The sequence below is a fragment of the Tursiops truncatus genome, chromosome 12, assembly GCF_011762595.2.
Source record: "Tursiops truncatus isolate mTurTru1 chromosome 12, mTurTru1.mat.Y, whole genome shotgun sequence".
Taxonomy (NCBI): Eukaryota; Metazoa; Chordata; class Mammalia; order Artiodactyla; family Delphinidae; genus Tursiops; species Tursiops truncatus.
This window is the reverse complement of record NC_047045.1, coordinates 40,041,001-40,066,629: the sequence shown is the minus strand read 5'-3', so window position 1 is coordinate 40,066,629 and position 25,629 is coordinate 40,041,001. Positions and strand designations below refer to the sequence as shown.

Sequence of the window (25,629 nt, the reverse complement as noted above, 5' to 3'; positions counted from 1 at the left end):
TCTAACCTTATTATTTTTCACTTTATATAGTATTCATCTTCATATGTCAATATACATAAACACATAAAATGTTCAGGGTCTGCCTAATTTTTCATCATAGTGCTATGCCAATTTAATTAATTTCCCATTGGTGAACATTTAGACTGTTCTCCATTTTTTGTTAGTATAAAACAATCCTCAAGAGGGCCCATATCGGGACTTCCCTGGTGGCGCAGTGGTTAAGAATCTGCCTGCCAATGCGGGGGACATGGGTTTGAGCCCTGGTCCGGGAAGATGCCACATGATGTGGAGCAACTAAGCCTGCCCCCACAACTACTGAGCCTGTGCTCTAGAGCCCGCGAGACACAACTACTGAGCCCGCGCACCACAACTACTGAAGCCCACGTGCCTAGAGCCTGTGCTCTGCAACAAGAGAAGCCACTGCAATGAGAAGCCCGTGCACCGCAGCGAAGAGTAGCCCCTGCTCACCACAGCTAGAGAAAGGCCCGAAGCCCGAAGAGTAGCCCCTGCTCACCACAGTTAGAGAAAGCCCGAAGCAGCAACGAAGACCCAACGCAGCCAAAAAAAAAAAATTAATTAAAAAAAATAATTTAAAAAAAAGGGCCCATATCAGTGTCTCCTGATACTTAGTTCAGTGTTGACTCTGATGTGTTTGGCTTCCGGAGGCTGTGTTCTTCTTTGTTTTGCTTTTGGCTAGACCTCCCCTCACCGCTGTGAGCCCCAGAGCAAAGTTTGGGAAAAGTAGGCCATGTTACTTGTCTATTTATTTGAAGTAAAATTTCCAAATAGTAAGTGTATAGGTCTCAGGTCATGGTTTCAGATCACAAGGCAGGGATGTTTAAGGACAGTTTGCAAAAGAAATTCTGGTTACTAAATTCAAATCCAAACTGATACATACAAGTTGTACCATGCTGGATAAGGCACTTGTCATCTCTGAATAAGTTTCTTAATCATAATTATAATATCACAGGTTGTGGTGAGGATTCAATGACATGGTATATTGAAAGTGCCAAGCTTTTTAAGTATTCTCTTCCTTCAGATGTCAGATTCCCACAGGGCTGTGAGTAGAATTTTGGAGTACAGGAGCTAAGTGTGGTTTGGTGTTGTGCCTTAGGATGCTTCCAGGCACTATTGCTCGCCCTTTGGGACCAACAGGCCCCACACAGCCGTCCTTCTCCCCCCAAGCCCATCTCATCTTCTGACCTCTCCCTCTTGCTCACTCTGCTCCACACATTAGGCTCCTTGCTGTTCCTTAGCACATCAAGCATATGTGTGCCCTGAGGTCTTTTGTCGTTTCTTTTGCCTGAGATATCTACACCCAGCTATTCCTCCATGTATGCCCTTGCATCGACCCCTGATCTGTTTCTGATTTTTGCTGAGTTTATCTCAGCAGGGACTACATGACCACCCTATTCAAAAACTGCCACCTTCCTCTTCATATACCTCTCCTCACCCCCTTCTCTGCTACTCTCCTATCCCCTTACCCAGCTTTATTTTTCTTCCTAGCACTTTTCACCACTGGACATACTATTAATATTTCTTTGTTAACTGATTTATTGTCTGTTTCTTTTCACTAGAATATAAGTTCCATGTGGGCAGAGATTTTTATCTATTTTGTTCAATGTTATATCCTCAGGTTGGAGAACAGTGCCTGGCATATAGTAGATGCTTTTTAAGAATTTGTTAAAAGAATGAATGAATGAATGGATAGTTAAACAGGAAATATATATTCTGTTCATTTCTGAAGTATGAAGTTAATGAAGATACCAAGTTATGAAGCCACTTTGGCAGTTATTAAGCCTCTTTGTGGCTCCCATAGCCCTACTGCCTTTAGAAGGATCTCTTGAGATATAGTTTAATATATTTTATCATCATCATGGTCATCAGAATGATGGTAAAGATGATAATGAGAGGATACATTCCATAAGTGTGTGATGCTGCACAATAATAATGGCCACTAATGAAGGAGCATGACACTCTGCCAGGCACCACACCATGTGCTCTCCCTACATGACTGCCTTTAACCCTCAGAACTACTTGGGAGGCACTTCCCATTATCCCTGTCTATATTGATGAGGAAACAGTTTTGGAAAAGGTAACCAACATCAAGATTGAAATCAAAATCATCTGACTTTGAAGTTTACTTTTAACCACTATTCTGCATTGCTGAATTTGTTGCCAGAAGTATAGAAATATTAGATATCCAAAGCTGAATTCAAGGGGGTGGGTTATGGACACAAAAAATATTAAATACTGACTGAAATGGTGTCAATATAAAATATTCACCTGGGAGATCTAAAGCAAAGGGCAAGAGTAATGGCAGGTGTTAGAGACAGAGGGCAAGGGAGTGTCACTGGTATTTACATAAGTTGGCAAGGGAGGGGAATCACCTGGGCAGATTTGCCTGAGCTGAAGGAACTGGTGCTAGAGGACATTCAAGTTCCACACATCTGGATTTAGCCTGGGGCTACTGCAGCAGGCTCCTGAGAATAGCCATAGGCTGGGGGTGAGTGGGAGGGTGGGGGCAGAAGTATCAGGCAGAGTAGTTGGAGACTTAAGGTTTATCAGTTAACTTCTGAACCAGCTTTATGAATAGTATAATTTAAATGCTATAGGCCCCTGTCCTGCATAAATTCTCTCCCCATGCTTGCATCAGATTTCTTTAAAATAGCACAGACTCTTTTATTATAAAGTACTCATATTGAGTTTAAATGGCACAGTCCTTCAACAGTTATTTATTGCGCACTATTCAAGGAGGGTGGTCTACAGAGCTGAAGGAAGTAAAGGGTGAGATGGGGAAAACACAGACCTCAGAGACCTCTAGTTTCATTAAAGCTAGCTTTGCTTCCCTGGTAGCTGTGAATTGATAAAATAACTTGTGCATGGAGGATTTTTATAGTAGGATCATTGCCTAAGCCAAAATATGCATATAATGCATATCACGTGAAACAAGTCCTATAAATATCATTTTTTAAAAACCTCATTATATTACGAAGGAACTTCTTTTCTAAAATACCAGATACATGAGTTATATCACCATAGGGCAAGGAATAAAAATTTGAACATTAATTCTTTTTAGAGTATCTATTTTTATTCTTGCGTTAAAAAGACCTTACTGTTCCTATTTCATCCTCTCAGCTTAATCTTTCCATTTTTCTGAAAAGCAAGATGTATCATGGAATAACTTGTGAAATAAGCAGAATTTATATGAACACACACTCTTTAAATCGTGACCACAATTATAATTTAATACTTCATCATTTCAAAGGTTTTGCATTAAATTTAACTTATTTCAGAGTTATGAGGGAAAAAAATGGGATCATAAATGTAAAGCTACTTACAAAATACAAGTGAAATCATTATAGAAATATTTTCATGGTATAGATATTAAACAATTAGGTAACTTACTCTAGTTATTGTTATAAGTGGAATCATAAAGCATTCTTTCCCTGCCATTACTATATTTTCTTTTTTAGTCTCAGAATGTTAATGTTTATTTATTGCTGTTTCTCAGATATAGTTGCTGGAAAAGGAGATGGTGGAGAGTCAATTTATGGACCAACATTTGAAGGTATGTATCTTTAAATTTTGTCAGTCACATTTTAATTGATTATTCAAATTTAACAGGACTGGATGATTTCACAACCCCAAATTAGATAGTGTTTGGGGTAATATACTACAAGTACACATACTAAAAGTGGGAATTTAAAATAGGGTAGGTGGGAAGGCATCCCAGTCCAGTTCAGTACAGCTTTGTACATAAAATTTTTCACTTGCTTAATTATGTTATTTCTTTAGGATAAGTTTCTAGAATTAGGATTGTAGGGGTAGAAGGGAATTTATATTTTTAAGCCTTGTACTTTGCCATGCTCACACTTAGAATTGGTACCTTGATAATCATCCTACTAAGACTGCTGTTGGGGATTCTGGAAAGATGATAGTGGTGGTGGCATAGTTCTTTAATTTTTTGAAATCCCAACATAAATACAGACCAAAAAAATTAGATAGGAAAACTAAAGACCCATGGATAACACAACAAAACTAGGTGACAAGGTATCTACATGAATTCCAAATATAAACAGGTAAGGACAAACTACCAACAGCCACAAAATCTGCATGGTATCAGCATGTATGTGAGAGAAAGCAGGGCATCTGACAGAGCTGAGAATATAGAACTCCACAATAGGCAGTAGCAGTTGAGTGCATGGAGCCCCTCATAAGGCTTGAGGAGGCTGGAGCAGTCTAACCTCTGCAAACTCTCAAAACCGATCTGAAAGGCCTCTCTTTCAGGAAGGAAGAAGTGCTGGGAATGGAATAAAAATTATGCAGGTATCGGGACAACAGTGATAAAGAGGGAAAGGCAACAGAGTCAGGAAATCTCAGAAAGCAAGTTGCCACACAGCTGAATAACACATGAAAATAGAAGAAGAGGGAACTTTGTGAAGTTAGGAAAACTACCTTGCTTCTAAAGCCACACCTACTTCTAAACATTGAGGAATACTAATTTTACATAAAACTAAAGTTGCATTAAAAAGCAGCAGAAATTTTCATGATTATTTAAGAAAAAAAAAAAAAAGAGCACAGTAACATCGCTACAGATAATGAAAGTACCCTAGAAAGAAGGCTCACAGAACAGAGCAAAACTGTAACAATTTCAAAACGAGCTAAAAGACATGAAGACAATGATATAAGACAGGAAAGAACTCATAAATCAAAATGAGGAAGCTTTAGACATGAGGTTACAGAACTAGAGAAAAGAACAATAAAAGAAAATTTCAGAAATGAACAAATTAGGAGGAACACAAGACCAAATAGGCAGTCCAGTGGTTAAGACTCTGCCCTTCCAATGCTGGGGGCATGGGTTCAATCCTCGGTTAAGGAACTAAGATCCTATATGCTATGTGGCATAGCCCAAAAATAAAAAAATAAGAGAAGTAGAAGGTAGAAGAAGGAAATTTTTTTTAAACCAAAAAGAGATGAAGAAAGCTAAAAACGATTTACAAGAAAGTGATAAATACTAAAGATAGAAAGAGAAGATCCAGCATACAGATGATAAGTATTCCTAAGGAATTAAACCAATGGAAGGGAACGCAACAAACACTAAGAATTATAATTAAAGAAAACTTTCCTGAAATAAAAAAGGATTTGATATTCTATATTTTGTTTTGGGTGGTGATTACACAACTATACCCAACTGTCAAAATGCATCAAAGTGAACATCTAAGACATATGCATTTTACTGCATGTTTATACCTCAAGTAAAAATATCTGCTTAAAAACTTGAAACTACTTACTGAAAGAACACACAGGTACCGGACAATACTGAACCAGAACAACCAACACCAGACATATTTTACTAACGTTATTAGATATTAAAGAAAAAGAAGAAAATTCTTTGGGCAGGTAGTGAGTCACAGCAAGTGATTTATAAGGGGAAGAAAAGTACATTATCATCATACTCTTATGCCAGAAGAAAATACAGTAATATATTTAGGATGCTCAAGGAAATGAAAAGTGAACTGGGGACTTTATATCCAGTCAAACTGAATTTGAATTATAAAGGGCACACAGAGTTATCAACATGTAAAACTTTAGGGAATAGTGTTGTCATGAGTCCTTCCTGAGGAATCAGTGACTGTAGCATGAGTTTCATTCAGCCAAATTACAAGAGGGACCCTGAAAGAAGAACTGGTGGTGAGCATTAATCATATAGTTACTTATAAAACTAAAATTTAATGAGGATTAAAAGGGTGAGAGTATGGTATACAATGACTATATGCTTAGTCTAACAATTTATTTTAAATGAAAGAAATGGGGAGAATATATGCAAAATTTTAAACTATTTTCAGTAAATTTTACTGGTGATGGTATTATTAATATTATTTTGAGATTGTTATATATATAATGTAGGAAAAAACAAGTAAGTAATTACGGGAATTTCTAATTTCATCATTTCCTGTGTCCTTGAGAACTGGAATCTTCAATGTGGAAGAAAGGAGATACAGATGAAATACGACAGAGGTTAATAAGTAAAATATTCCATAGTCCTGAATTTGAATTAGAAATATCACTTTAAACTCAAGAAGTATCATATCTGTATCTGTATCTATATCTATATCTAATCTATACCTGTATCTATAGTTCTGCCCATGGAATTCATCTGCAAACAATGACCAGCCGAGTAATGACAGAGACTCCTGGAATTTAGATTGTTGTTTTGAAATGTCATTTCTTGATTAAAGAAACCAGGGCCTCTGCGACAAATGGCAGATTCCAGTTCTGAGACAGGAAATTTTGAAATGAGCCTGGAACCTCAGTCATGCTATCATGGCATCAGACAGCCAGGAGTGCTATTAAAGATTTACTGGGGTCATGGCAAAGGGCTCAGGAGCCAATTTGAAGAGTCTCTCACTGGCCAAAGATGAAATAATTTGAATAGTAATTACAGTTGATTGAAACCCAATAAATGTTTTAAATCCATGAGTTCATAATGATATTATAAAATAAAACCTACTTGCTCACCTCTGGGGGAATGATAGGAAATGAATTCATTATCTTGAAAACTGATAAATATAGGTAAAGAATCAAGCATTTATCTTGCCTTTCCTATAGGAACTACACCAAACTGTAGATAAGGGGAGACATCGTGTTATAAAAGTATACCAATTAATAATGAAAAGGAAAAATAAAATTAGAATGTCACCATTTCGCTGCCTCCAGGGAAATAATGGATGTAGGCATTGGCTGCATCAGCGTCTGCTAACTTCACAAACACAGAGACAATCAGACAGTATGAGCCTTCTGTTGAGAGGACACACTACCAAAGGGATAGAACAAGAGTCTGATGAAGCTGTTGGACCTAGCTTCCAATTTGCGAGAAATGCAATCAGTTCTGCTATAATGTGTTCTTAAAAATCTGTGCTATGTAAAATCATGAAATGAAAACCACAGGACTTATGGCAAAACTGAGGTAAAAAAACTTCCTCGGTGACACATTAATAAATAAGTTAATAACCTAATAAAAACAGTAACACAGTTTTATATATATTATGTGGTCAAGAAATACATCAGAACCATAATAAATAAGGCACTTTACCCTGAAAACTCCTTGACATCTGTGGAGGTGGCATGGGAAGAGCTGCAGCTTGTGAGTGATCTTGAGGTGGCTGAAGGAGCATTATCTGCAGCCAGAGGGAAGCTGTAACTCCAGATGTGGGTGGATGCAGCTCATACGTGGTGACGGATGTGGCTGGTCACGTCTGAGGTGTGTGTGTTCCTGGGTAGCTAGCTCAGTTCAGCAGAGGCAGTCTCCTACATTCGCCTGGTGGTTCTCCTAGAGGGAAGTGCATTAAAGCAGGGGTGAGATTCATCATGCTCAAGTCATTCCCTCCCTAATATATCAATCAAGGTGAAACAATCTGCATCTTCAACACAAGTATTAGCACAGAACCCACAGGACAGGGAACAGAGAAACCTGTTGAACTGCACCGTGTGTGCAATCGGCAAACTCTGGCCTGGGAGAAATTCTAGAGGTGAAATAGCTTAGGTTCATTAACAGATAAAGTGTAAAAAAAGAAAGGGATAGAGGTAGAACCTGTGGAGGGAAGGCTGGCAAAGTTCTTTTTCTTGGTCTGAATGGTGATTAAAAGGGTATTTGCCTTATAATAACTTTAACAATAATTCTAACTATAGTGTTCCATGGCTTTTTGTGTCTATACTTTAATACAATGAAAAGGTTTAAAAAATAATCAATGGCCAAAGGAAAAGGGAAAAGTAAAAGCTGGTTTTCCTTCTAAAGTCATGTGGAGACAGCTTTATCAAATGAAATCATTCAAGTGACACCACTCATTTATTTATTCATAGAACTTTAAACTCTTAGTTAGGTGCTGACATGGTACTAGGACCTTAGAAAACAAAGATAATGTGACCCAGTTTCCACACTCCAGGATTTTAGTGTTTTTGTACAGACAGACATTTAAACAGATAAAGTACAGGCGCGAACAGGCGGAACACAGGCTCTAGGAGCATGGGCTTCAGTAGCTGTGGCTCACGGGCTCCACAGTCCAGGCTCAGTAGTTATGGCCCACGGGCTTAGCTGCTCCGTGGCATGTGGGATCTTTCTGGACCAGGGCTCGAAATGGTGTCCCCTGAATTGGCAGGCGGATTCTTAACCACTGTACCACCAGGGAAGTCCCTCCTTGTCTTTAAATGAAAGTAAACATTAATAAAAAGCAGAGCCTGATGCACTGTCAATATTCAATAATGCAACTAAGTTATGCAAAAGTATTTTTTAGTAGAAATAAGAACTGAAGATAATGTGGTCTGGGTAGCCATTTAAGGGCTATTCATTGTTTTTAATTGTGAGATTTATCTTATATAGAGAAACTGCATATGTACAATTTAAAAATAATTATTGGGACTTCCCTGGTGGTCCAGTGGCTAAGACTCCGCACTCCCAATGCAAGGGGCCTGGGTTCGATCCCTGGTCAGGGAACTAGATCCCACATGCTGCAACTAAGAGTTCACATGCTGCAACTGAGACCAGGCGCAGCCAAGTAAATACATAAATAAAAATATTTTTAAAAATATATTTTAAAAAAACTTAAAAATTATAAAGCAACCCCCCACATTACCATCTTTGTCAAGAAAAAAAAACTGCCAGCATGCCAGAAGCACCCCATTTGTCCATCCTCAATAATAACTCCATCTCCCTATTAGAGGTAACCACTAACCTGACTTTCTCCTTGTTTTTCTTGTTAAACACTTGTGTATGGATCCCTAAATAACAGAGTTATTGACTATTTTTGGACTTTATATAAATGGACTCATATGGCAGGCATTCTTTGTGTCTTGTTTCTTTCGTTCATCACTGCCTATGAGATTCATCCATGTCGTTAATAGCTGGAATTCTCTCATTTTCACTACTGTTTAATATTATGAATATACCCAAATAATCTATCCATTCAAGTACTGATAAACACTTGGCTATTTATTCCTAATGTCATGTACACAATCAACATGTTTTAAAATAAATATTTCAATGTCAAAGAGTGTTCTGCCTATGTTCTCATCTAGGAGTTTTATGGTTTCAGGTTTTACATTTAGGTCTTTAATCTATTTTGAGTTTATTTTTGTATATAGTGTGAGGGCATGTTCTAATCTCATTGTTTTACATGTAGCTGTCCAGTTTTCCCAGCTTATTGAGGAGACTGTCTCCTCTTCTCCTCTCCATTGTATATTCTTGACTCCTTTGTCATAGATTAATTGACCATGGGTGCATGGATTTATTTCTGGGCTCTTTATTCTGATCCATTGATCTATGTGTCCATCTTTGTGCCAGTGCCATGCTGTTTTGATTACTGTGGTTTTGTAGTATATTTTGAAGTCTGGGAGGGTGGTACCTCCAGCTTTGTTCTTTTTTTTCCAAGGTTGCTTTGGCAATTTGGGGTATTTTGTGGTTCCATATGAATTTTAGGATTATTTGTTCTAGTTCTGTGAAAAATGTCATGGGTGTTTTGATAAGGAGTGCATTAAATCTGTAGATTGCTTTGCATCTTTGTTTCTTAAGGCAAAAGAAATTAAAGCAAAAATAAACAAATAGCCTAATTAAACTTAAAAGCTTTTGCACAGCTAAGGAAGACATCTGCAAAATAAAGAGACAACCTACTGAATGGGATAAGATATTTGCAAATGATATGACCGATGGGGGTTAATATCTCCAAAACATGTAAACAGCTCATACAACTCCATATGAAAAAAAGAAAAGAAAACAACCCTATCAAATGGGTAGAAGACCGGAATAGACATTTTTCCAAAGAAGACATACAGATGGCCAAGAGGCAGGTGAAAAGATGCTCAACATCACTAATTATTAGAGAAATGCAAATCAAAACTACACTGAGGTATCACTTCACACCAGTCAGAATGGCCATCATCAAAAAGTCTACAAATATCAAATGTTGGAGAGGATGTGGAGAAAAAGAACCTTGTACACTACTGGTGGGAATGCAGTTGGTGTAGCCACTATGGAAAACAGTATGGAGGTTCCTCAAAAAACTAAAAATAGAACTAAAATATGATCCAGCAATTCCACTCCTGGTATACATCCAGAAAACACAAGAACACTAATTTGAAAAGATACATGCACCCCAATGTTCAAAGCAGCACTACTTACAGTAGCCAAGCTATGGAAGCACCCCAAGTGTCCATCAACAGATAAATGGATAAAGAAGATGTGGTGTATATATATATATATATATATATATATATATATATATATATACACACACACACATACATACATATATACATACATACATATATACATACATATATATACATGTATATATATATATATATATACACAATCGGATATTACTCGGCCATAAAGAAGAATGAAATACTGCCATTTGTAGCAATGTGAATGGACTGAGAGAATATTATGCTTAGTGAAATAAGTCAAAGAAAGATAAATACTGTATGTTATCACTTATATGTAGAATCTAAAAAATAATACAAATGAGTATATAACAAAAAACAGAGACAGACTCACAGATATAGAAAACAAACTAGTGGTTATCAGAGGGGAGAGGGAAGGGGGGAAGGGCAAGGTAGAGATATGAGATTAAGAGATACATACCCCTATGTATAAAACAGAAGAACAACAAGGATATCTTATATAGCACAGGAATTACAGCCATTATCTTGTAATAACTTTTAATGGAATATAATCTGTAAAAATACTGAATCACTATGCTGTACACCTGAAACTAATACTGTAAGTTAACTATACTTCAATTAAAAATATAAAAAATAAAATATTTCATTAAAGCAGTTTAAGAATGCTAGGTAGCATACCCAATTTACTTTTATATAACAATAAGTAATTAGTGAATAGCTATTATTATTTAAATATGCTGGTAAAATTAGGGCAGTAGGTTTAAAAAATTGATGTTGCAGGATTCAAGTCCAATTTCTACTTGACATTATTGTCTTCAGAAAATTATATAGAAATGTCCCAAACTGTCTGCTTATTCCCTTACCAGAGAGAATAGAGGCAGTTTCCCCAAACTTGAGAAAGCAGTAGTTGCTTTTATTATAAACATCAGAATGAGTTTTATATTAAATAAATTCAGAAACTGATTTTCTTCAGCAGGTGAATTCTGATTTCTATTTCAAACAAAGTTAAACCCTTAATGCTTTAAAAGTTCTCCCATAATCACAGAATTTTTGGTAAAAATGTTATAACTCTATAAATTTTCTTTCCAGTTACTTTCAGAATTTAAGAAAAATTGATCATAATATCTAAGAGCAATGACAAATACCATTTTGTTAAAACTCTCTGAATCTCTGCTTGGGCAGATTTCTATGCCATGTGATTTTCTATGAAATTAATGGGCTATTCTCTATTCCACTGAAATGAATATGGAGTATCAATGTAATTATAAAGATATATTTGCACAAAAATACTTTATTTTCATTTCATAAGATTTCAGAGGTCTTTATTCAGTGTGCAGTTTAAGAAGCTAAAAGTAACCACCATAGATATGGCTTAATTGCTTTGTTGTCTTAGGTTTGAAACTTAAAATAAGAATAGTCAGCAATTGCAGTTTAAGAAAATCTTGACAGTTAATATTCATATCTCTCAATTATTCCCAGAATTTGATAAAGTTATTGAATGAAAACTTTTACTGAATTTCTCTTCTATTACTTCCTTCTGTGTTTTTGAGTTTGGAGGCAAATCTTATTTCATGCTGGAAATGGTTCTTCCTGAAAATGGTGGCCCAATAATCACCATATAATTTTTTTACTTATTAATCTTACACTAAAAAAATCACTTTCCACAAAATCTTGGTCAACCCATATAAGGTTTGAAATTAAAATTCGTTTAAAGACTACTAAAAATAAGCATAAATTAACTTATTTTCATCATCAATATTTAAGGCCACACATGTGCCAAGTAATGTGCTAGGGGGCCCCGGGGGTAAAGCGATGATGAGATAAAGCCCCTGCCTTCACAAGCATGAAACAGCCTGTAAACAATTACATAAAGTGTTTTAAAGACTATAATAGAGGTCTGCAGAAGATGCTGTGAGGGGAAGGGTCTGTCTGTGAAAGGTTTCTCCAAGGAGTCATTTTTTTGTTTGTTTGTTTGTTTGCAAGGAGTCATTTTTAATATCACATTGATAGTTTGAATAAAATATTACTGCCAAAACAATACAAGAATGTTTGCTGACTTTTATTCCTAAAAAAAGGTATGTGCTTCCTTTTGTATTATTAATTTCAAGTTCTTCCTTTTACATTATCTATTTTCTTAGCACACTTGTTTTTAGCTATATTAATGATAAACTAAAGGTAAATGCTCAAATAGGTCTAAGACTTTCCAGCTTCTCTTTTTTAACAGCCCACTTAAGTGAAAGTAATATGAAACAAATAGAATATTTACAATTTGGAATATATTGCTAAATATGATTGAGAACCCTTGTTACCAAGCATTGTTTGTGCTTTATGTATTAGTATCAATCAAGAAAATAGAAATATTTTAGTGACCTATTGCATATTGTCTTTTCTAGATGAAAACTTCTCAATCCCTCATAATAAAAGGGGAGTTCTTGGAATGGTCAACAAAGGCCATCACAGCAATGGGTCACAATTCTACATCACACTACAAGCAACTCCCTATCTAGATAGAAAATATGTGGCTTTTGGGTATGTGCATTGTAAGTTCGTCTATATAATATTCATATATGTAAAAATGTGGTTCAAAAAGATGTGGGTAAGTATTGTACATAGTCTACGGGTAACTAAAAATAGAATTTAAAAGCCAAAGTAATACAAATACTGTAGACAAACATGTTCAGAAATAAGTATTTCATAAGAAGCTTGCTATCTATAATAAGCATGGAAACCATTTAGGCACAGCCATTATAATGTCCTGTGCATCCATCCATCCATCCATCATCCATCCTTCTATGGCTCTTCAGCCTCAAGGATATTGTCAATTCTTTTAACTACGAATAACACCACAGTTCTTAATAATGTAGATATATTTAGATGCAAAAGTGAGGTGAAGCCATTTATGTAATTGTCCATGAACACTGTGAAGAGAGAGAGAAAATCATCCAAGCTACAAGTAACTTTATTTTTACTGAGCGATTTAAAATATGGAAATATCTCAGGTAATAATTACTAGAATATTATTAGCAAGATGCTTATAGGCATGTGGACCTAATATGGATGGTGACTATACTTTTCATCACTCCCGTGTTTCATATCTGTTTGATTACTGAAATGAATATAAATTGAAGCTTACTTTGTCTTTCCTGAATTGATGTATAAGGTGTCAGAACTTTTCTGAATATTAGATTATTCTAGCTACTCCACAGGGATAATTACTGACTCTTCATCCTCAGAAAAAATTCCAGGCCAATGTTAATTTTAAGCACAATTTAAACAAAAATTTAAGCACAATTATTCCTTCAGTGTAATGCAGGTGATATTTCCAGGTTGAAAAAAGCAGAAAGTATATTTTCATCCAAAGGAGATTTCTTTAAAGAGATGATTTTAACAGCTACATAAGCTAAAATAATGCATTTTCCCTGGTCTTAATAAACTATATTCTGATTTTGAAAATGCATTCTTCAATTATTTTTTAAATCCAAATAATTCTTACAATTTCTTAGGTCTTTTAAATATCTTCCCGTCATCTTGCTGGTAGTAACTTGCCCTCAACCATATGCTTAGGTGATCCTTTATATCCTTCCAAAAGGTACCTTTCTCAAATGCAAACATGACTACTTTAAAAAATTTAGTGACTCCTTCACCACCTCCACCCCCAGATGCATACAGCCTAGAGTTCAGAGCGGCATTCCAGGTCCTCCACCCTCTGGCCCCACATCTTTTTTCAGCCTTCACTGCTGCTGGCCTTCTGACCCATTCATTCAACCAGCATTCTATTAGGCACCTAACAAGTGCTAGTCCCGGTGCTCAGTCCTGGGGCAAGAGTGATGGGGCACAACTTCCGCCCTTCGGGGAGCCTATATAGTGTGTTGGAAAACCCAACAACTGTGACAGTGAGACATGAACATGCAAGCCCTGTAAAGAGTGCACTGGGAATACAGGAGAGAGGGCAAGGCAATAAGTACCCTCCAACTCCTTAGTAAAAGCCAACGCAGATCCTACAGGATGGTAGTGGAGAGGAGGAGTGCTTGGTCTCCTTTTGGCGATTGCCTTTTTCCATGTGATTCATCTTTAGGGGAATCTCTCGCACTAATTCGTTATCACCAACACACTGGCCTCAGGGAGGCACTGCACTGCTTTTATTGCTCTAGCCTAAGTATAATCTCAATTTTTTTCCCTTAAGCCTCCAAGTAACAGCTGAGTCTGGGCTGAAATATTTAAACAAGACCTGACAGAACGCTAGGGGAGAAGCAGAAAAGTAATACCATGATAGGCAACTAGATAATCTGACAAAATATAACTAACTCCTTCAAAATATAACTACCCTCCTTCCCTGCTGTAGAACTGCCTCTAGTGGAAGATGCTTTCTCTTCCCTATCATCACAGAGCACCCGCAGGTTTATCTGAGCTTCCAGAAGCCCAGACATGGTTACCAAGGTCCAGAGAGATACAGAAATTTCCTTTCCTATTTGAGACAGACCCTCCTTCCAAGCCCTAGTTTCTGGTACATGAACTTGCCTTGTCTTCAGATGGATGACACTGGGAATGCCCTTTAGGGGAGATTGCATCAACCCACAGTCTTGTTAATGGCCCTGCCCTGTGGTTTCACAGGGAAAGAATATCAAAATACAAGCCTGTAAGATCTCCATTCACACATACATAGGTCAAAGGGGTATACGTTGGGGATAGTGCTGGGGAGGAATTAATTTCATTATAAGGGACCCCTAAAGTGGGGAGGAGTCACGGGAAGCTTCATGAGAAGGTGAAATGGGTACTGAAAGTCATGTAGAAGCTAGCCAGATAGAGAAGGCTGGAAAGCAAAGTGAGTAAAATAAATTTTAGAAAGAGTGAAGGACCTCTGTAGAGAGGCCCTAAGGAGTATCCTATCTACCAGTCATCTAGTTTGGCTAGAGCTTAGAGCCCAGGGGGAAATGGAGAGAGTAGAGGCTGGAGAAGATGAGACAGCCAAGTCCTGGCTCTCAAAGGGCTGTGGGTGCCATGCTGCTGAGCACAGGCCCCCACCTGAAGGGGCTGGGAAGCCATGGAGAATTTTAAGTTGGGAGCAACATGACCAGGTTCTTGTTCTGAAAAAAATCTCTTTTTAGCAGAAGTGAGGAATTAATTGGCAAAGGATGAAAATGAAGGTAGAAAGGCCAGTTAAGAAGCGATGGTAACCACCTAGAGGGGTGGGATAGGGAGGGTGGGAGGGAGACACAAGAGGGAGGAGATATGGGGATATATGTTTATGTATAGCTGATTCACTTTGTTATACAGCAGCAACTAACACACCATTGTAAAGCAATTATACTCCAATAAAGATGTTTAAAAAAAAAAAAAGAAGCGATGGTAATAGTAGGCCATAAATGAAGTCCTAGTCTAAGGCACTGGCAGTACAGATGAGCAGGGGATAAATGGAAAAATTCAACAGATATTTGGAAATTAGATTCAAAAAGACTTTATGACTATTTAGATGTTGGTGGTGAGGTTATGGGAAAGGTATAGAGCAATGGTATCTAATAGAACTTTCCGCAGTGATGGAAATGTACTATGATCTGTGCTGCCCAATATAACAGCCGCGAGCCACATAAGCCACTTAGCACTTGAAATGTGGCCAGTGCAACTGAGGAACTACATTTAATTAATTTAATTTAATTTAAATAGCCACCTGTGGCTATTGGCTACCATATTGGGCAGTGAAGATCTGGAGGAACTCCTAGGATTTTGGAACTGAGTGGATGGCTGGTGCCATTCACTGCAGTAGAGAATACAAGAAGGAGGATATGGGAGAGAAGATCATGAATTCAAGATGGACAAGTTATGTTTCAAGTGAAGATACCTGTATGACAGGCAGATGGCAACTCCTGAATACCAGGAGTAGGTATTCAAGCTGGGCAAGGGCTAGAGATGTAGATCTGGAAGCTTTGAACATGGCAGCTGAGCTGCAGCCAGACCAGAGTACCATCCCTCCCAGAACAGCCTCTGGGCCTTTGCTTGTCTTGTTACGTTCTGCCTTCCTTCAGTCTGCCAAACTCCTGTTCAAGGCTTAGGTCAGAAATACCCCCCCTAACTACCAAAATCAAACTGCCTCTTTGTCCTCTTGGCACACTGTGAACAACTTGGAATAGGAACTGAGTCTCACTTACTTTGTGCCCTAACACCTGTCACAGTGGAAAGGTGCACACAGTAGGTGCTCATTCTGTATTTGTGAAACCAATATGGAGAATAGGCTTCACAGCCTCTTGGGGTTTTTTTTGTTTTGTTTTTTTTTTTTGTGGTACGCGGGCCTCTCACTGCTGTGGCCTCTCCCGTTGTGGAGCACAGGCTCCAGACGCTCAGGCTCAGCGGCCATGGCTCACGCGCCCAGCCGCTCCGCGCATGTGGGATCTTCCCAGACTGGGGCACGAACCCGTGTCCCCTGCATTGGCAGGCGGACTCTCAACCACTGCACCACCAGGGAAGCCCTTCACAGCCTCTTTGGACAGAGGTGAATCTGTCCATTTATTCCCTGCTCTTCATCCTCAGAATGTATATTGTGTCCTGCTCTGCGTCATGTTTTCTAATTGCGATGGCAAAAATAGAGCCCCCCAGAAAAGAAATGACTAGAGATGGTCAGTGTCAGCACTGACACTGTCCCCATAAAGGATCACGAAATGGAAATTGCACCTTCCCCTTAACCACTGCTTCAACCCAAACACTGGCAGAGGGCACAGTCCTATGTTTAGAGCTATCTCTCTGGCCTCTGCTGCCTTTTTTTAGTTGAGAGAACCATCAGAAGTCTAGTTCCACTCAGGGAGTTCTGGCTTGTGGCCAGCGAACATGTACAGAGACCCAAACTAGCATGGCTCTGGGCTGTCTTTTATTCATGTATTCAGTGGATGGCAATGAGGTGCCCACTCTGTGCTAGGTACTGAGCACTAAGCAAAAGCATTTAAATTGGGAGCAACATGACCAGGTTCTTGTTCTGAAAAAAATCTCTTTTTAGCAGAAGTGAGGAATTAATTGGCTGGAAGTCCTAGTCTAAGGCACTGGCAGTACAGATGAGCAGGGGATAAATGGAAAAATTCAACAGATATTTGGAAATTAGATTCAAAAAGACTTTATGACTATTTAGATGTTGGTGGTGAGGTTATGGGAAAGGTCTCTGCCCTCAGGGGAGAATCAGAAATTAATCCAAGAAGCATAGAAATAAATGTCAAATTTATCCCTGATCACTCCTATAAGGGAGAGGGGGAACTTGACATAAGCGGGGCGGGGAGGGGGGCGGTGTCTGGGAAACATCCCCCAAGGTAGTGATGGCTAAGATCTGAAGGAAGGCCAGGAGGTGACCAGGCCAGGGGACAGAGGGAGGCAAGAGCAAAGGAGACAGCTGTGGCAGGAAGGGCACATGGGGCGGTGGCTGAAGTGCTGAGAGCCAGTCTGGCTGGAACCGACAGAGCAAGGGAGCATGCTGCAAGGCACCCTCAAGGGGAGTGGGGAGGCCGGCCATGGGAGAGGCCTTTGGTCTTTATCATAAGGATGATGGGAAATTATTGAAGTGTTTTAAGTGGGGGAGGTGAGACCACATTAGCATTTTGAAAAGATCGCTCTGATGGCAGTGAGGATAACAGACTGGAAGGGTCCCGGAGCAGGTGTGGAGGAGCATGGCGAAGTGGACATATCTAGAGCTATTTAAGATATTTATGACTGATGTTAATTTAATTTGTAGGAAACAGCCTTAGCTAAGCTAGATAGGACTCAATTTAGGAATGGAAGCTAAATGTGAAAATTTATGACTGACTGAATTTTCCATTTTTTTCTCCTATATAGGCAATTGATTGAAGGAACAGATGTTCTTCATCAACTAGAATTGGTTCCAACAGAGAACGAAAGACCAATACAACAATGTGTAATTATTGACAGTGGAGAGTTTTATGCCTAACCTTCATATCAGTATTTTCTGACGATTTATTATTGTATATCTGATCAGCTGTTTCTACATTTAATTAAAGTGTTTGTTAAAATTTGATTTGAAAGCTGTGGCGGATGCTGTAGGTTAGCTCTCCCAACACCCAATCCCTCCCCATTTTCCTTTCTTGCCTAAAGCAAAATACACAATTTTCTAGCCTCCTTTGCAGCTAGGAGTAGCCATGGGATACTGTTCTGGCCAGTGAGACAGCAGCAGAATGCCAGTGGTCCTGCCCCTTCCCCTCTATCCAGTCTTGAATGCAGAGAGGCTGGAGCCATGAAGGAAAGGCCAAGAGAACAACAGAGGTGTCAGCCCCAATTCTTGAGCTGCGGGACCAATACCAGCAACTCCCTATGTCTAGATTTCTTGCTATCTGAGACAAATAGATCCCTGTTTGTTGGTCAATTATTGTTACTTGTAGTCAAAACCATTCTTAATTTAGCAGCAGTACCTAATGGCCTTTGAATCCTAAAACATTTGTACCTATAACAGAATTATGTTGGTGTCTGTAATTATATTTCTGCCATAAGAAAATTGGTAAATAACCAAATAGAGAGGCAACAGAAAAAAATTCATTGTAATATTTCGTTGTTTATACATAACATTCAGAAAGGGATATACACTTTAGATGGTTTTATGAATAGAATGCTTGTCTCTGAGCCATACCAACCATATGAAAACCAAGGGCTTGGGTTATAGTCCCTGTGGTGGTGGACTCCTGAGATGTTACTGGGATCCAGCTTTATCAGCTGCCCCTTAAGCTGAGATTCTCAAACCCACGTCCCCTACGGAAGCTTTTAGACAAAGACTACAGGACCCTGTCCTTGACCTGCAGAGTCTCTAGATGGGGGACAGGGATTCTGCGCATTTGCTTAGCTCTCTCCCCAGAGGTTCTTATTTAAGCCACCTGGGCACTGGGCACTTGGGAATCACTGCAAGACATAAGCAACATGTTTCAGCCCCCTTTTTGCAGTCAGTGAGGTGCTTGCCTCTGTTAGTGGTGACTGCGCTCAGCTGCCGCCACCACTGCTGTCGAACTGCTGCTCTGCCCAGACCCACTGCACTTCTCTTGCCCTTAAGTGAAGGTTTGTCTTCCAAGCACCATCTCTCTTTGAGCTGATCTTAAGGAGACAGCCCCCTAATTGACCTGGGGCTTGCCAAAGGGAGGCAAAGGATTTTTAAAAACTTTTAATTTTGAAATGATTATAGGTTCACAAGCAATTGCAAAAATAGAACAGAGCAGCCCTGTGTACAGATCACCGTTTCCCCAGGGGTCCTATCTTACACTACAGTATAACATCAAAACCAGGCAACTGACAATGGCAGAGTTGTCATTTTATCCTGTATATTGTAGATCTGTGTGAGTGGCACCACAATAAAGACACAGAACTTTTTCAGCACCACAAAAGCCTCCCTCTGGCTAGCCCTTTATAGTTAACCTACTCCCTTGCTCCCATCCGGCATCTATATATACCTCTATCTTCCTCCCTTCCTTCCTTTCTTTCTCTCTCCTTCCCTCTCTCTCTCTCTCTCTTTTCCTGTCTCTCTCTCTCCCTCCTCCCTCCCTCCCTCTCTCTCTCTCTCTAATAACAGCTTCATTGCTATTGCCATATGGTTCTATCCTAAGCTCTGAGGTGGACGGTGAGGAAGCGTACTGCCTGTGTCACCTTCTCAAGTGACCCAGGGGCAGCAGAATGTTAAGAATATGTGTTCTAGAGCCAGACAGCCTGAGTCTGAATCCTGGCTCTGCCCTTCCCTTGCTGCATGAACTCAGGTAAGAACTTCACTGTGCCTCTATTGCCTCATCTCAAAACAGCAGTACCTACCACACAGAGCTGCTGTGAGGGTTCAGGGGATCAGGAATTTGTAGACAGGATCTAGAATACGACCAAGTGCTCGATACACATGATTAATAAAATCCTGGTATATGACCTTCAGAGTGTTGTCTAGGAACTTGTATTTTTAAAAAACTCCTCAATGACTGATTAACAGCCAGATTTGGGAAACACTGAAGAGGAGGTATCTCCTCCTCTTCTACTCTTAGGAGTTTTGGCCAACCTGAGAATTCAAGCTGTTTGTATGAAGCCTCCAGATCCACTCCCTGGGCCTTTGGAGGGGTTCCTCCAGTCACACTGGTGACACCTCAAACAAAGGGGCGCTGGGCTTGCCGCAGAGGCTCTCAGCAACTCCTGAAGCATGCAATGAAAGAAACTGACACGTTGCAAAGGTCCTGGTTAAAACATTACAGGAATTAGTCACGTAATAACAAGCAGCAGAGCAATTCTTACTGGCAATGAACCTGTATATTAGGGCATTAAGCATCTTTCTGATATTGTGAAAGAACTGGGATATTTGCATGGGTGTAAGAAACTGATGCCAGCTCCCCTTATTTTTCAGTTTGGCTGCAATGTAAAGGTAGAACTCTGCTAACCACCTAAAGGATGGCAAGTTCATGGTCACTTTGTTTGCTCTCACTTCCCACTTTTAGGCTGTGTAGAAACTTTAGTCACAGATTGTATATGCAGTGGTTCTTACTGCCATCATTTAAAGGTACATGCACTGATACTTCTGTCTTAGAATATATTGTCTTAGAATGATTTATGTTTAACTATATTGTTTGGAGAAACTGATTGTTACAGAGGACTCAGAAGCTTATCCCAGTTAACTCCAAATATAAGACTTTGATTTAACCAAAATGAAAGATTCCGATTTGATTAAACAGAAGGAATTCTAAATTTGTCCAAGTCTACAAATATGAGAGTAAAGGCATTCTGATGCTTTGTACAAAATGTTAGCTATGTGACCTAGCCCTAAATGCTGATATGGCCAAGTCAAGTACATATGCTCTGTCTTACGCCAAGCCATGTGAATAAGCAGAGTGTGGTATCGTTTCATTTTGTTTATTTTGGGAGATTGGAGATAAATATTTTAAATTCTGTCTAAAGAATATGTTTTCCCCAACTCCAAACAATGCCAGCTATTTGTTAATGAACGAATAGGCTGGCAACCTCAGGATTCCATACTATTTACATTTTATACATATTTAAAATCAGGTGTGTTTGTTTTAGTCCCAGCTAGCTAGCAAAATGGTGCCCAAATCACTTAACCTTGCATTTTCTTCATTTGTAAAAAGAACAAATAGGAGTAAAGAAGTTGTTAGCGCCCTTCAGGCTCTAAAACTTCAGTGGTTCCCTGCGTAAATTTATAAAATCAATACTATTATCTACTTTTGGGCTTCAATTTCACTAGTAAAATCGGGGTACATCTATCTCATAGTGGTTTGAGGATTGAGATAATTTGTGAAGACACCACTAATGATCCTTGACACATAGCAGAAATTTGATAAAAATTATCTTCCCATCCGGAATGTCAACCCACAAAAAACAGAGAAACTGCCACTGATAGAAAGAACATCATTATCATTTCAAGAAACAGCAAGTCCCTGTTATGCTCAGTGTTAGCTATTCTCACTAACATACTAATTTCCAATTGACTGAATTAATTCAAAGGTATATCCTCAAAATTAAAATTAATCTCTATCAACCTAGTGATACTCTTTCCCTCATGGAAACTCATTTTTTAAACTACTATATTGCTTATACCATCCACTACCCTTCCCAAAATGGAATCGCAACTTAAACTTGCAAATCTAGTTGGTCCATATCTCCAATAAATTTTATACATCATACAAAATGTAACAAACTCAGTAGTAACACATAAAACACAAATTACAAAGTTTGACACTTGATAGGGGGCTTTGAAAACGTGGTGAATCATAGGTTCTTCTACTTCAGTGAGCATCAGAAATGCTTGAGCCTATTAAAACACAGATTCCTGGGCCTCACACCAGTTTCCCATTCAGTGGATCTGGAGTGGGTTGGAGAATTTGCATTTTTAACATGTACCAGGTGATGATGATCTGCTGGCCTGGAGACCACACGTTAAGAACCACTGGGATATATTAAAGTCATAGATACATGAGAGACTTGTGGCATACAGGTATGCAGAACAAATAAAAAAGTTATTAAACGCTAAAGTGTGACAACAGAAAAGAATGAGAAAAAATGATGAGACAAGAAACTGATTTCATCAAAGCAGCAGGGAGGTATGCAAACACTGATCAATCAGAAGGGATAGCAACTAGAGGCCTGGTGCAGGGTCCTAGAGCTCTTGGCTGGGCTGGAAGTGAGCCCTCCGCTTCTAGAGAGGCAACAGGGCAGTCTGGGGTTTCAGAAGAGTGACTGGGACCCTTGCTTGGGCTGCTCGGGCAGTGATCTTTACCATTCAGTACAGAATCAGTTGAACATTTTAATAAGCAGAATATCCATCAGGGTGTGTTCCGACTGAAAAGCAGCACTCCAAGACAGGATTGGGAGGAGCACAAAGGATGCCTGGGCACAGGGGGAAGTAGTGGGTAATGCTGGTATCAGAAAGCTGCCTGGGTGTAGTTTACTTTGAACTCGGGGGTTGTTCCTAAGGAATGAGTTATTAACAAGTCTTCATTCTGTTTCCTAAAGGACTAAGAGATATAATGGGAAAAGCTCTAGCCTGCCCAGGATTTAAAGCAGTATAGAAATAAAAATAAATGTGTCTCAAATGCCAGCCTAAAGGGAACCTAGGCTGGGCTCCAAGACTCCTGCATATCCAGTAGTTTTGTGTTGCTTGTACCATAACCTTACATACCTTTGTAAAACAAGCAAAAACCCAAATAAAGAAACAAAAACTTCACAACATGTCTTGCTTGATGTAATTTTGTAGAGGATTCACCACTAAGAATTGCAGCCACTTAGGAGAATAGTTCTCCACAGGTTATAGTGTAAAGCAGTCTTCTCAGACTTTAATAGGTGCACATATGGATCTCGTTAAAATGCAGATTGTGATTCAGGAGGTCTGAGGTGAGGCCTGACCTGCATTTCTAACAAGTTTTCAAGTGGTATGAATGGTATTGGTTCATGAACCAGGCTTCGAGAAGCAAGGGTAAAGTAGTGGTTTGCAACCTAAGCTGCAGACAAGAAACACCTGGGGAGTTTTTACAACTCCTGAAGCCCAGACTTTATTCCAGATGAATTAAATCAGTACCCAGGCATCAGTATTTTTCAAAACGTCTGGGTGGTTCCTATTTTCAGCCAAGGTTGAGAACACCTGCTTTAAAGTGTAATGCTCCCCTGTGAAACCCTGGAACAATTATCAAGGAAATACCATAGTCCAAGTGGAGAGCATCTAGTATTTTATCACCAATCCTAATCACAGTGTGAACAGTAAGAATACGAATACACAGTTTTAGCTCACTGTTAATATTTGACTTATTACAATCCTTCTCTAGTTTTGTTGAAAGTTATTTAAATATTACACAAGGTTTAATACCTGTTAAAACTGTATTATACGCATGTAAATCAAGAAGTTAGAACACTCCCTTACATCATACACAAAAATAAAATGAAAATGGCTTAACTTAAATATGACATGACAACATAAAACTCCTAGAAGAGAACATAGGCAGAACATTTTCTGACATAAATCGTAGCAACGTTTTCTTAGGTCAGTCTCCCAAGGCAAAATAAATAAAGACAAAAGTAAGCAAATTGGACCTAATCAAATGTAAAAGCTTTTGCACAGCAAAGGAAGCCATAAACAAAACGAAAAAACAACCTGCGGACTGGGAGAAAATATTTGCAAAGGATGCAACCGACAAGGGCTTAATTTCCAAAATATATAAACAGCTCATGGAGCTTCGTAACAAAAAAAACAAACAACTGTATCAAAAAATGGGCAGAAGATCTAAACAAGACATTTATCCAAAAAAGACATACAGATGGCCAACAGGCACATGAAAAGATGCTCAATATGGCTAATTATTAGAGAAATGCAAGTCAAAACTACAATGAGGGACTTCCCTGGTGGTGCAGTAGTTAAGACTCTGTGCTCCAAATGCAGGGGGCCGGGGTTCAATCCCTGGTCAGGGAACTAGATCCCACATGCATGCCACAACTAAGAGTATGCATGCCACAACTAAGGAGCCCGCGAGCCACCACTAAGATGCGGCGCAACCAAATGAATAAATATTTTAAAAAAAAAGTTGACTCGTGCCTTCATTTGGTCTGGTGTCAGATGGTTATGTGCTAAATAAATACCGTGTGAGAAATATCCTGAGAAAAGAAATACCTTTCTTTGTTTGAAGGCTGATAATGAGACCTCACTTACTTACTTGTCTGTACTCTCACGCTTCTGGCCATAGGTTGGATCAGTCAAAAACCGAGTTTCTTGTTTACATCCAAGCAAATCTCCAACTAGTGTAGTTGATGGAACAAATATTCATAGTCATGAGGGTACAGAAGCATCCCACTGATCCGATTTTAGGGTTAGGAAAGGCTTCAAGTTTAGGTAAAAAATGATAAAGCACTTATGCAGTCTTCTTTTTTGGCGTTTCCATAGAAAAGCAGATCTCAAAAGCAACTGATGTTGTTATTTTATTAGACTAAATGCACGTAATTAAAATTAGATGATAATACAAATAGCTGAAAACAGCGTTAAATACAGCTTTTATAACCTAAGTTCTACCATTTGATATAAGCATGGCTGCACTTCTGAATATTTTTGTGAGTTGGGCATCAGATGGCGCTCACCCTTACTAAAAGCCTGAGCTGTGACAGAATATTAACAGGCATTTCGAAAACCGGCCCTGACGCCAAGCAATTGTGCTTTACGGTCAAGTCTCCTTTTAAGTTTCGGTTTCTTCACCTGTAAAGTGGGGGTGGGAACAGACCAGATGGATTTCCAACCCGTAGCGTCTTTCTTTGTTTGATTCTTCGACTACAGCGGTGGCACAGACTGGCTGCTGCTACCGCTGGCTGAAATCGCCAGATTTAGATAAGTCAGGGTGGGAAAGCGTAACAGAGGTAGACAGTGTGCGTTCCCGGCTGGAAGGCAGGAGACCGCTTTCGGTGTTTCAGCCGCTCACATTACGTGGGCGGCGGAGCAGAAACTCCTTAACCGCGTGGTGCCTCCATTTCCCTGGGGTGTCCCAGCACAAGGTTACAGAATTCCAGCAAAATCGACTTTCAAGGAAAAAAGCGCGGGTCCTACGAAGCATACTTATGCAAGCACGTTGGGAACGCGGGAGGACAGTACAAACTTAATTCTTCCTCAACTAAACGCCTGAAAACAACTTCCGCCCAGCGGGTCTCAGGTCTGGGAAGTGCTGCCCCGCAGGTCACGTGGGACCAAGCTGGTCGTTCGCGAGGACTCCGTCGCCACATCATGTAGGTTGTTCCATCTAAGCCGGGGGGAAGCCTTCTCTATTACAGGAACAAGAAAAGCCCAGCCGCGCCCTGTGTGGCAACCTGAGGGCAAATAAGAGTTTCCTGTGTCTAGGCAGTTTCTTCGCTTGGCCAGTACAGTCGCTTTGGGGAAAATCTTGCCTCAGTTTCCTCTCGATTCCTCTGTTCCCCCTTCCGTAGGATTCCAGTTGGTATCGCCGGCTCCCCGCCTCCGCACGCCGCCCTCAC

At 39.4% G+C, this 25,629-nt stretch overlaps 1 protein-coding gene across 3 annotated transcripts in view; it reads left to right on the top strand.

Annotated features, from left to right (window-relative positions):
- PPIL6 (peptidylprolyl isomerase like 6) overlaps positions 1-18,184 on the top strand; it is a 34,245-nt gene extending 16,061 nt beyond the window's left edge. For 2 of the 3 annotated variants that reach the window (XM_019929555.3, XM_073789496.1), the window contains 3 exons: positions 3,515-3,571; positions 12,573-12,708; positions 17,986-18,184. In XM_019929555.3, coding sequence (XP_019785114.1) covers positions 3,515-3,571; positions 12,573-12,708; positions 17,986-18,097 — 305 coding nt within the window. In that variant the 3' untranslated portion in view covers positions 18,098-18,184. Of the gene's footprint in view, positions 1-3,514; positions 3,572-12,572; positions 12,720-17,985 lie in introns of all 3 variants that reach the window. The other variant, XM_019929556.3, reaches the window with a different exon arrangement.
- Positions 18,185-25,629: the final 7,445 nt, after the last annotated feature.